The 12,783-nt window shown below is 37.1% G+C and overlaps 1 protein-coding gene across 18 annotated transcripts in view; it reads right to left on the bottom strand.

Moving 5' to 3' along the window:
- Positions 1–12,783, bottom strand: part of EIF4G3 (eukaryotic translation initiation factor 4 gamma 3) — a 279,210-nt gene that overhangs the window by 21,209 nt on the left and 245,218 nt on the right. For 11 of the 18 annotated variants that reach the window (XM_025041397.1, XM_015598933.2, XM_015598925.2 and 8 more), the window contains 6 exons: positions 12,619–12,716; positions 10,503–10,596; positions 9,055–9,172; positions 7,350–7,570; positions 5,511–5,626; positions 1,538–1,710 (listed from right to left, as the gene is read on the bottom strand). In XM_025041397.1, coding sequence (XP_024897165.1) covers positions 1,538–1,710; positions 5,511–5,626; positions 7,350–7,570; positions 9,055–9,172; positions 10,503–10,596; positions 12,619–12,716 — 820 coding nt within the window. The remainder of the gene's footprint in view (positions 1–1,537; positions 1,711–5,510; positions 5,627–7,349; positions 7,571–9,054; positions 9,173–10,502; positions 10,597–12,618; positions 12,717–12,783) is intronic. The other 7 variants (XM_006924482.2, XM_015598927.2, XM_015598928.2 and 4 more) reach the window with 2 other exon arrangements.

Genomic DNA, 12,783 nt, shown 5'->3' with positions numbered 1-12,783 from the left:
TTTAAAACTGGGAAACCTTCCTGTCCCTCCTTGTAAGAAAAAACCAACCAACCAACAAACAAACAAAAAACAAACTGGGAAACCATCCTGGCCTTAAAGGCCAACAAACATAGCAATATTTGCCAAAGTTTCTTATTAAGTTAACTGGGTCAGTTAACTGGCCTTAATCTAGTTAGTCACTGAATTCAATGGAATCTAACTTAGGGGTCCCCAACCCCCGAGCTGTGGATTGGTACCGGTCCATGGCCTGTTAGGAACCGGGCTATACAGCAGGAGGTGAGTGGCAGGTGAGTGAGCAACGCTTCATCTGTCTTTGCAGCTGCTCCCCAGCGCTAGCATCACCGCCTCAGCTCCACCTGAGATCATCAGGCATTGGGTTCTCATAGGAACATCAGTTCCTGGTGCCAAAAAGCTTGGGGACTGCTATCTAGCTTACTGCTGAAAGACAACTTTTTAGTGATTGTAGGGGCAAGTATACATTATCCAGAACTTGGAGGTCAATGTCATCTTCCTCACAAAATCAAACGAGTAATTATTCCTAAGTATATTCGACCTTAGCATCTAATAGTTACACTAAGTGGATGACCATATCTGAAAGATACACAGTGGCATTTCTTCTCAAGCAAATTTAATGTACAAGAATACAAAATGAGCTTGACAAAAAAATTTACAAGGAGAAAAACAAATAGTGCAGAATTCTTACTACCATTCCACTTGATGAGTTTGAGAGAGGAGATGTGAATCTGATGTTCAGCCCTCAGGAGGGCTTAGTTCCTATTACCTTAGAGAGTGGGGACCTATCAGTGCTGAGTGTGATTCTATGTTTGTACTTATACAACACGGCTCCTAAAACAAAATTTCTTATTCCATGCAATTTTCACCATAAACACTCATTTTAGAACCTAAGCCTGGGTAAGATTCTGTGGCTGTACCACAGAGAACCTGATCCATGCACTTGGGATGATGGGGTATCACTAAGATACCAGAACCTGATCAAATGAGGATACAACACCAGTGACAGCCAGACTTCATCAAACTAGCCATCAACAGGAATCATAATGAAACCAACCTGGCATAGATTAAATCATTAACTTGGAGTTACATATCCTATGGGGCTAATGTGGACAGGCAAGCATTTCCTAGGTTTAATGATAAGATAAGGTTTTTATTTTTAAGTCAATTTTCCAGATTTTTTTTTTTTTGTCATGAAGAAGTTTTTTCCTCAAAGAACATCCAGGAGTTTACATGTAAATAGGCTGTTGAGGGTCTCAGTTCCTCCACAGTTAAGAGGTCTCTGCTACCTTACTTACATCATGATATAGGTCTAACAATAAGACATGGAAAACCAGAAGATAATCCTTATGCCCTAGCAGTCTACAAAATGCCATCACATCAACCAACATATTATCAATATGTTACACATCAACATATTAAACACAATTTTAATCTATGTAAAAAACCAAATACTTAAAAAAAGATATGTACTTTTAAAATTAACTTCTAGTAAATGAATATCACTCTTGAGGAAGATACTGACCCTTTGAAAAAGTCTTGCTTGCTGAGTTTTTCTGACTGCACCAGCTGATACAGTAGTTGGCCCATGTGATCCCTGGTGATCTGGCTCCTTTCCAGGGTGGACTCCACCCCTGTTCTCACAAACACATGTAGCAAACCCTGGGCGTTCAGCTCTTCCACACACTGCATGGCTTCCTGTTCAAATAGCAAGTGAAAGCTTACTCTAAAAATCTAGACAGCATTAACAGAGTGTTAAAAAAAGTTTAAAATCTTCTACTAATGACAAACTCAGTAAAAAACTCCACAAACAAGACAGTTCCGATATTAATTTTTAAAACATTAATACAGCTCTGTAAAATGCAGGCTGATATAGGCAATATTAGCTATATTTTAAAAAATAGTGACTTTGTAAGACAACTGCTTTTAAGTTAATAATTTTATTAAAGATCACTCGAGTCAAAATATATTTTTCTACACAATGTTTGCCTATTTTATGATCTTTTAAAAAACTGAAAATGGTATATTATGAAATAGAAATTCGATGTCATGATTCAAATGCCTTAAAGTGGCAACAGAAAATTGTTTCGGTGTGTTTATATTTGTAAAATTTTCAACAAAAACAGTCTTCCTTCATATGGTTAGTACCAAAAACCTTGAAGGAAGTTCTCGGGGTGTGGGGCTCGTGACTGTTTCTCACCCATGGGGTGGTCGGGCTAGGTCCGCATACCTTTGGTGTGGAGGGTAAAAGGCTGGCAGCTGGCAGCCAGGGTTGTTGAATCACCGACACAGCAGTGTCCCCCCGCCTTAGTCATTTCAACTTTGTCTGGGTATGAAACTCTGGTTTCACCTCTAAAGAGAGTAGCTCCTCTGAGGGAAAGCTGTGTGTGAGAAGGGCTGCCTCCTGACCGAAGGGCGTAAAGGCACATCCAGGTGTCTCGCTGCTGCTTTACTGCCCTCTGCTACTTTATTTAATACCTCCCCGTGTCAACTTTTTATCTTAAAAACTGTGAACTACAGAGAAATTAAAAAGTAGTACAATGTACACCTATATATCTTCACTTCAATTTAGATTCATTGTTAGTTTTCTTTCTCTCCATATTAGAAATTTAACATTCATACAATGTCAATAAAAATATTATCTGATATATAGTACATATTCGAATTTTCACAATTGTCCCCAAATGTCAAATATAGCTTTTTGGTGTTGTATAGGATCCAACTGAAAACCCAGTATCACAAATCATGCTGTCTTTTTAAATCCTCTAACGTAGATCAGGTCCTTTCGTTCTTTTGTCTTTCTATGACACTAGCATTTTTGACACATTTGGGCCAGTTGTCATGTAAAACTTTCTTACATATACTTTTAATCAATCAATCCTACTGTTTCCGGCTCCATCTGCAACTTACACACATTCATCATCTGCTGAAGAAATTACCATTCATCTGATTTCTAACTTCCGCAATGTTGCTGCTGTCTATTCCCTATGCTCCTTATCCTTGTGGGTTTTTGCCTCATTTTAAAAGCATCATCATCATTATGTCTTTTCGGGAGAGTTTAAAGGAATGCAAGTATAAAATCTTCAGTATGTAACCTGAAGTGATTGTCTTCCAATAGGAATTTATTCACTGACTTTATGCACACAGGGTCAACTAACTATATCATGGTACCTCTAATGTCATAGCAGTTCATAATCTTGCCCTTCCCCCCAATTTTCTCATGGTTTGATTTTTCTTGTTTTTGAGTTCTCAGCTGAAACGACACCTCTTATAGTCTCTGTGATCGCCCAATCACGGGCTGTCATATCACCTAACTGTATTTCTCTACACCGAAACATTATTTTTCATTTTGTAGTTGCTGTTTATTTACTACCTATCTTTAGGGCAGCTTTGTCTCTATCTCCTACTAGAATGTAAGCTCATTAAAGACCCTTAAAAGCAGACCGTGTTGCTCCCTAGATATACTACAGTATATCCAGGCAGTATTCTCTAAAATGTGGCTGGCATGTTTTAGGTACTCAATAAAGATACATCAGAGAGGCTAAAAACACAGGCTGTGGGATCAGACAGATGTAGGTTTGAATCCCAGCTCTGCCACTATTGTGTGAGTTTGAGTGTAACTTAATCTCTCAGCCTTGACTTTCTATCATAGAGTTACTGTGAAGATTGAATATAACGTGTATATAAAATCACTTGGCACATTGCCAAGCACAAAACAAAGGCTCAATAAATATTAATTTGTATTGTTGTTAATAAGAGCAACTATTAATATGTTAGGAAAAATCTCTGTAAGCCTTTAGCATGACACACTAATATCCTAAAGGTGATAAGATAAAGTTTATGCTCTGAAGTTAGGAACCTGGCTTTGAACACTGAGTCTGCTACTTAGCAGCAGTACAACACAGAGCAAGTTATTTTACATCTTTGCATCTCAGTTTCCTTATCTGTAAAAATGGCTTTTATAATAATATTAACACAAGGAGAGTGTTACGAGAGTTAAATGAACAAATACATATAAAATACATAGAAAAGCACTGAGCACATAGTAAGCCCTCACCAAGTCTGACATTATTACCTGGTTCTTATCACCACTCTGCAGCAGAGCTGCTTTGCATATTACAAAATGAAATTCCTGAGTCACAACTGACTCTGTCCTTTCCATACTGCAGGCCTGGCCTAGGGCTAAATGATTCTTCAAAGGGTCCCCTTATTGCACTGAAGTGCTACTAAGGCCTTTTCCTCCCTTTATCTCTAGTTCATCAGAGGGGCATTTTCTTTTTCAAAGTATTTGTTGCTAGCTGACCTTGTATATCCTTCCAATTATTTCTAAAGCCAACCTCCAACGCTTTCTTCCTCATTGTCTCTGCTCTTTATCTTTCGTAGCCTTTCCACTTTCTTGCAAGTCTTTCACATTTCCTTACTTCCATGCAAGAAAACAGCTGTGCTGCCCGTTTACAGGAATACTCTTCACTTCCTAAGAATCTAACTACTAAATAACAGTATATGAAGTCTTTTCTTTGGCACTTTCCAGTTAATGTTCATTTATTTTTGCTGCATTTTCTAAGGGCTTCTGTAAAGAACTCCTTTCCAACTTGCTTATCCATCAAAACTTCTTCCTACTTCTGCGTTTTGGACAATTTCACAGGCTTGAGGATTTTAGAAGCCTGGACTATAGCTAACCACGTTGATTTTTATGTATAGAAAGCATATGACTAAGTTATGAAGAGATAAGTAAGCTAAAAAGAAGTTTTAATCATATAATGCCAAAGCAAAAGTACTTAGTTATCTGACAAATACTTTTAACAAGCCTTTGCTTACTCCAGATCCCTACACTAGGTCCTATTATATGATCTCTCCTAAGACCCTATATAGGTATACGAGCATTTATTATGACGACAGTTTAAATATCTCCTTGTGGAGTTACCTATTTATGGTCTGTCTCTGCCACTAGACTATAAGGCTCATGAAGTCAGGCAGTATACCTATCTTATTCACTACCATCTTAAAATGAAGATCGAAGAGAAGGTCAAGGTTAAAGAAGGGCAAATGCAAAGCTATGTCTTGAAATGATTCACTTAGACTGCATGACCCTAGCACATTGCTTACTCCTTTGTGCCTTAGTTTTCCACTTATGAAATAAAGAAAAAGCAATGTTAGCCTAATATACAGGGAGTCAGAAATGCCCTATAATGATAATGCATTGTTCTTTGTTCATTAATATCAAAGTCAAATTGGTTATTCCACGGCAGAAACTGATTGGTACCCACTCTCTCTTCCTGCCACTTGATCCTATGAACTATATAGTATCAATTTAAGAGTACCTGGCAGAAATGTACCAGGGTTGTGCAAACTGAACTGTGAAGGACTTGGAATACACACCCTACATCTTATCAGTTCACAATGACATCTGATTTAGACCAGAACCAAGTTACTATGCCTGTCACAGGGCTTTCTGCATTGTTATTACTTTCTTAAAAAAAAAAAAAAAAATCATTTACCTTAAAATCATTAATGTGTAGAAATTCATCAATTATAGATCTGGACTTCCTCTCCATCTCCTCTTCTGACAATGCAGGCTTGTCAGGGGCTGATGTTGCTGGAATTTCTGGTTTTGCTATTAGTAAAGTTAAAAAAAGTGAGAAAGTGAAAATGACAAAAATTATCATTAAAATGGCAGGATCATGGTTGACAACATTTATGTGTTATTACACTATTTTCAGTAAAGGCATTAAAATAGGTACAAATTTGACAAAGCAAGATACCTAAAAGCAGAATACAGAAACATTTACTGTAGAATAGAGATGCACTAAGTAATTTCATGATCCACACTAATCAAGAAAATATAGAGATATGACAAACTTTTATTAAACTTTTTTGTTCTTTTCTATATTTTGATTCCTCTCCATTACCTCGATGATGGAAAGCACATGAGGCCCACACAATCATGCCCAGATCTCTAGCCACAATGGCCTTGGGCAACTTCTCCAAAATGAAATGGTTCTGCCAACTACCACTTTGCTCATGGTGCTCTTGTGGTTTGTACATGTTTAGCATGTATATACTTAGGGGACCAACATGTACACCCCTTCTGTCTTTCTGTCTGGGAAGCTCTTTCTCTCTGTTCCACGTCCATCATTTCTGCAAACCTGTTTTAACTCCTATTGGTCCTTTATACCTAGGGAAGCCTTCTTTGACACCTCTCCATGTCAATTCTAGCTAGTTCCTTTGTAAGTACTGTCTCAGAACTATGTTCCTTTCCTTCACAGCATTTTTCTCAGTTTGTACTTCTGTCGAGTTATTTGATAAAGGGTTTTCCTGATGTGGCAGACTGAAGGCTGAGAGCAGGGATTGAGTGCCCAGAAGTCATGAGGGCTCAGAGTACATGAAGTAAATAAACAAATGACCCAGACAATAGACATGTATAGGGCAACGGTGCTACATTATTCACTACACACAGATATTTTCATGCTCTATCTTGCTATGTTTCCCAAATTCCTAGCACAGATAAGAAAGCTACATATCTCTACAGTCAAAAGATCTGAAGCTTATATCCATTGGGAGAAGACATTTCAATTTGCTTCTGAAATCCATTTAGAGACTAAAGTTAGAAGACAATTTAAATAGTGAAACAAATTTGAAAGTTAAAGATGCTAAAAATTATTTTTAAACTTTTTTTTTTATCACTGTCATTATCATCATCATGACAACTAATACCTTTTGAAACTTTTTATTTATCAGGTAATGTTCTAATTAGTTACACGTATATTCTTCTCATTAATCTTTATAATAACCTTATACTTATTATCCCCATGTAACAAATGAGGAAACTGAGACAGGCAATTTTTAGAACATTATCTGAGTCCATCCTCTAAGCATATACATGTTAAACACGTACAAACCACGGAGGTTGCCAAGGAGTATGAAGGTAACAAAAGACAATCAGATACTTTCTCTATGGTTTGCATGCAGTGACTCAAAAGCTCAGAATTTTCATGTATGTGAGGGGCTCTAAGCATAAGTACTCTAACTCACAGTGGTGTGTTATTTAGGGAACTTTTAAGAAATTCAGGTTGTTTACAGCAAGAGGACCTCATCATCATCAAGTTTAATAAAGAAAGAAGAAAATTTATAAATTGCTGAACAAAGGGATACTTGGGGAATGAGAACTACGCTACAAAACTATGAGGCTGCCCTTTAACTTTTAAGATACTGGTGTGTGTGTTGCTATCATGTATTGATTCTGAAATCTACTTAGGCACAAAGTCTCCTTTGTATTTTTTACTTCCAATTTTAAGGCCCAAATCTTCATCTCTATCTGTTCACGTAAGGTGTCTCACCTGACTCCCTGGTTTTGTTTCGGTCCGCCTCGGTGCTGTTCCTGTCCATATCCATGCCTCCGGTGAGCTGTTTCACCGTCTCTAGCATCTCTCTCCGTTGCTCTTCTTGAGACTGATTGTCTAACAGGTCTTTACTACTGCTGCCCCTCATGAAAGTGTTTGCACGAGCTGCTGCAGATGGCAGGGGCTTGTCATTCTTCTCTCTGCCCATGCTTCCACGACTAAAAGACAAAACAACACTTTTCAAAAGACCACCCCATTCCCTATGTATGTAAATTATAAAATAACGCTAACATGTTCTAAAGTATGCAGAATAATTTCCCAGATAACTTTAATGTGTGAGGCACCAATTATATTTCAAAGTGCAATTATTTATAGAAACAAGTAAAATCAGTGCTTTAAAGGGAATATTAAGATAGCTTTAACTTTTTCTCTTAAATGTTAAAGGAATACCACTTAAAATTTTAAAATGCCAATGGCAATTCCTTAAAATTTAAAAAAATTTTTAAGAATAAAGAAGACCGTGATGAATTTATAAATATGAGTGAAAGAAAACACAATACCAAAAGAACATGGTATCACTATCTTAGAAATTATATGATACTTTATTCGGAAACTTCACACATATGGAAAATATTCGAGAACCAAGTAAAGTAATTTTTGAATAGCCAAAGTCACACACTTTATTCATTTTAAGAATAAACCTTCCTATTTCCCTATTTAGTCTTCTTTTAGACAATTCTAACCAGCTGGACAAATAGTTCTTTATCTCTGATCAGAAGCAGCGAATAAAAAGTGCAAGAAGGGTTTGCAGAGGCACGACAATAGTCTAATCACTTTAAAAAAACCATACACACTCAAAAGGCAGAGCTATTGGGGGAAATTTATGGCAGGGCCTAAAGAGCCACAAAAACCCCAATAGCACAACTGGTGTTCAATTACAATCTCAGTCATCATTAAAAAGTTGACTTGTGCTACGTATATTTTGTTTCAGATGTCAGGGAATACTAACACAGTTTAGAAAGTCTACCCAGCCAAACATTACAATCACGAAAGTTTGGGAGCTTAAAGAAACTTCAGTTCTAAAAGTGCTTATAACAAAATTTTGTTCTCTGTGTCCATGTCACTATCCTACAGGTCCTCGTCCATTCTCCATAAACCAACAAATGGGACACTTAACTGTACGAATCCTACAAAAATCAAAGTAGGGAGATAGTAGAATAATACATAATGGTGAAGAATAAAAGACAATCTCAAATATAACATGAAGAACAGTGTTACAGAGGTGTGTGGGTGGGCTGTCATCCCTGTGTTTGAGAGTGCTAAATTAATCTAAAGCATCCTGAGGCATTAGCTTGAAGAGCCCTACACAAGCCTCCAGGAGGCTTTTTGGATGAGCCTGGCTTTCTCAAGGAACAAACCATTAGATATTTGCCAGATAACTTACCCTTCCTTTCCATCCCATCCCATCCCATCCCATCCCATCCCAAATCTACCACGCAACTTTGTTCTTAACTTGGAAATTACAGAATGTTACATTAGAAGGGGAAAAAAATCAACCTTAGAGATAAAAGGTATCTATTCATAGGGATTATCATCATTGTGTGTGTGAGGCAGAGAGAGAGAGACAAGCAGGCAGGTGCAGGCAGACATAGTGATAATAAGCAGGTGAGTCTTGATTTAACATGTAGAGCAGGCTTCTTACCTGGTTAAGGTCCGGCGGGAATCAAACTCTAAAGGTGTGGATGATGTAGACCCTGAGGGTGCTGGAGGTTGCAAAGCAGAGAATCTATTTAAACTGGAAGCACTTGACCTTAAGGCATCTATAGGTATTGAGGATTGAGAAAAAAATACAAATCACATGACTAAAACGCAGCTTCTAATTCATCTGCTTCCCTGGGGTGGGGCCTGAGACGAGGCTGTTCTAACATGCCCAATAAGGTGATGCCAAACTCCTGGTCCACAGACCACACTCTTGAGAAGCGGAGTGTTAGAATTTGTACGAAAAAAGAATTTAGAAATCTTTGTTCATTATGATGATTTGCTTCTGATCCTTTAAAAACATAATTAAATTATCTAAGGTAAGGAATGGGGGTGGGAATAGTAAACAGGGACATGATGGTGGCAAGCAAAACAAAATAAAACATAGTTGACCCTTGAACAATATAGGCTGGAACTGTGAGGGTCCACTTATACACAGATTTCTTATAAATACCTGTACTGTTTTCGACCCGCAGTTCAGAGTCTGTGGATGTGGAGGGCTGGACTGTATGCACGGAGCTACGCCATTTTATACAGAGGACTTGCGCATCTGTGAACTTTGGTGTCCACGGGGGGGTCCCAGAATCAATCCCCCATGGATACCAAGGTATGATTTAAGTTTTTTGGGAGTCAAAAGTTATATGTGGATTTTTGACTGCTGGGGTACGGGGGGAGGCACCCCAATCCCCAAGTCGTTTAAGGGTCAACTGTATTTCACTTAAAAAAGGTAAGTAATATAATGTCATTATCTCATTTATGTAAAATTATGCATGTAGGTTTAAATGAATAATAAAAGCTTTTAAAATTTAATTAGAAGAAAAAAAGGTCAAAATTACTTAAAGGAAAATATGGGAAGAAGGTTAACAATGAAGTTTTTATTCTTTCCACAGGACTTCTTCAGCTTTTAAGATATGTTTGTGATGGTCCAAACATCACAAGCCAAATCTCTCAAAATCTGGCTCATGGTTAAGATTTTGAAAAATATTTCAATCCGATTCTTTATTCTTTTTACAACACCCTGAAATTAAATGCTCGGGGTCTTAACGTTCTTTTTCTGAGCAAAATGTGTTGGTCTTTTAATGTGAGGTCCCAATAATTTCTCTGATTATACTGAATTTGTGAATGACAATAACAAAGGAACTTGAGATTAAAGTCTTAAATGGCCTAACTGTACTAAAAAAAATATTAAAAAAAAAATTTTAAATACCTAAGGATCCTTACCGAGGAGGAAAGCCTAATTTGTGTTAATCAGAAAGGGCCACCGGTAAGTTTGGACATGATTCGTCGATAGGTCCTTTCCTAAAATTATTATTAGATGATGGTGGGAACACACTGTAAGGGAATGCTTACAGACCACATCTGGACTCCCGAGAAGGGACACTCCACGCTTACCAGTCTCGCTTGCCTTTGCTCCACCACTGCTGCCTTTTCCCCAACTGCCCAGTTGTGCTTTAGGTACCAGCTGGATTTTCTCATCAATTGTAGGCTGTAACATAAGTGACCAGTCAATTCTACGAAATATTCTAGAAAAATCATTTTTTTTTCCCCCAGTGCGGTAAAACCAATTTTAGCAACAAAATTTTGCTTGGAATGCCAATTTAAGAAACATAAATTGGAGCTGTTCACGTTAAAGTGGGTAGAATTCTTGTGGCCCCTGAAGTGCTTCCTTGGAATCCAGCTTCCACAACCCACCAATGATTTGAAACCACTGGTTAGTCTAGAGAATGCACTCAGGTCCTCAGACACGGTGTGCCAGAGTGCTAATGTAAGCAGATTCTAATGTCCCCTCCTGTGTAGTAACGCCCAGTTACGTTAACAAGAAAAAAGGAATGTATGAATACAAAATTAACTCATTAATCTGTGAGAAGACAGATTTCACATTTTAGTAAAGCCTAATATAGGCTAGGTCTAGGGATGGAGAGGTACAACTCAAGGATTCAATAAAGGGGAATAGGAACAGCATGTTAGACAGGGAATTAAGGTGCCTGATATCTTTCAGGTTTAACCTTCCAACACAATTTTAGTGTAAGTGAACAAAATTATGATGTAACACAAATTAATCATAAAACATATACAACCTAAAAGCCGTGATGCAGCTCTTTAAAACAAAGGTATAATATTCTGACAGTGCTGCCTTGCTATGTGACATGATTTCACACAAATCTCTCCAAGTTAACAAATTTGTTTACGGTTTTGAACTTTTGCTAGGATACTTATGTAGAGTATCTATTGCATAACTATCTGAATATACAATTTACATATTTTTCAAAATATTAAGGAAATTTTTTATAGTGTCCATTGACAGAAATAATATTTAAAAACACAAACAAATGTTACTTTAAATTATTGATAAAATTTTCAAAGATGTTGGAGGTGATGATGTCGGAGAAATTCTTTAAACATAAGATTAAAAAAATTTTTTTTTAAAAATACAGTGGACACCATGACAATTTTATAACTGGCAATTCTTAATCCCATGAATCTTTTAACCTAGTGCCACCTCCCCCCACCCCTCAAAAATATCGTAAGATTTTGCTTAAAACTGTCTCTTGCTAGAAATGAAAGTAGATGGGAATCAAATTGTATTCAGCAACAGAATTCCTGCTCTGAGACATAAACAACTGGAAGAATGTTACCAGAATCTTAGAGAAGAGGATCCTAGCTAATTAACTCCGAGAGAGAGCCATAGAGGTAATGTTCTATCCTGAAGCAATGCTTTGCTAAAACCATAAAGATGCAAATAACATAGCCCATCTTCCAATTTTATCAAAGTCTTTTTTCTTTTTGTCAGTTATCTTCTTTAATTTGATATTTTCACATTAGCTTTAGATTGTCTTTAGTATCCTACTGGCAGGTGGCCAATTTTCAGAACTACAGAGAGTGTATTACAACTAAGGATTAAACTAGACTTGCAAATAATCTGCAAAACTCACTGGGCTGTAGAAGTTTCCACATTTATAAAATGTAATTTTGCTTTCTCTACATTCTTCACTATACTTATAGTGATCAACTTCCACTACTAAAATTCTTGGAGAAAATTCTTTCCACTTGCTACTGTCCATGGATTCTCATGACAGAGAAAACTAAATGAAGTATATTAAATATTTATCACAGAATGATTTCTAGTAGGTCCTCTGTGATTTCTTTTAGGCCCCAGACATAGAAAAACATTAATTCCTTTCAAGGTTAGACTTAAACATATAGCTGCTTATACACTGTATAAAAGCTTGTAATTGACTATGGCTTCTGAAGTACCTTTGTTATAATTTCCTTTATATTATGCATCTCGTAACTTTGAGAATTAAGCTAGTCACTTCCTCCTTAGTAAACCCTCATAGAAACAGAAAGAACTAATGCCAGGATAAGTATGTGAGAATACAGTGATGAATATTGACTTGTAGGAAAAAAAACCCACCTCATAAAATCTGCAAATGGCTATTTCACATGAGCAAGAAGTAATTTTGAGTGTCATCTTTGAGGCTGCTGATGTGTTTTAAATGTAACTCACCTTAGTGATTTTCAGGAATTTTGAGGGGTCCAGAACCCGACTATTCTTGGCCCCTTGTACAGTGTTCCACCCACCTTCATCCACTCTCTGGACGCCTGCTGGGAGAACAGAGTGAGTCAGTCTTTCACCTGTGTCAAGTCAGTTTGACAATGAAAGAGTGAGAAA

Source organism: Pteropus alecto, unplaced genomic scaffold, assembly GCF_000325575.1.
Source record: "Pteropus alecto unplaced genomic scaffold, ASM32557v1 scaffold39, whole genome shotgun sequence".
NCBI lineage: Eukaryota > Metazoa > Chordata > Mammalia > Chiroptera > Pteropodidae > Pteropus > Pteropus alecto.
Note: the sequence above shows the minus strand (reverse complement) of the source record. Positions and strands in the feature narration are given on the sequence as shown.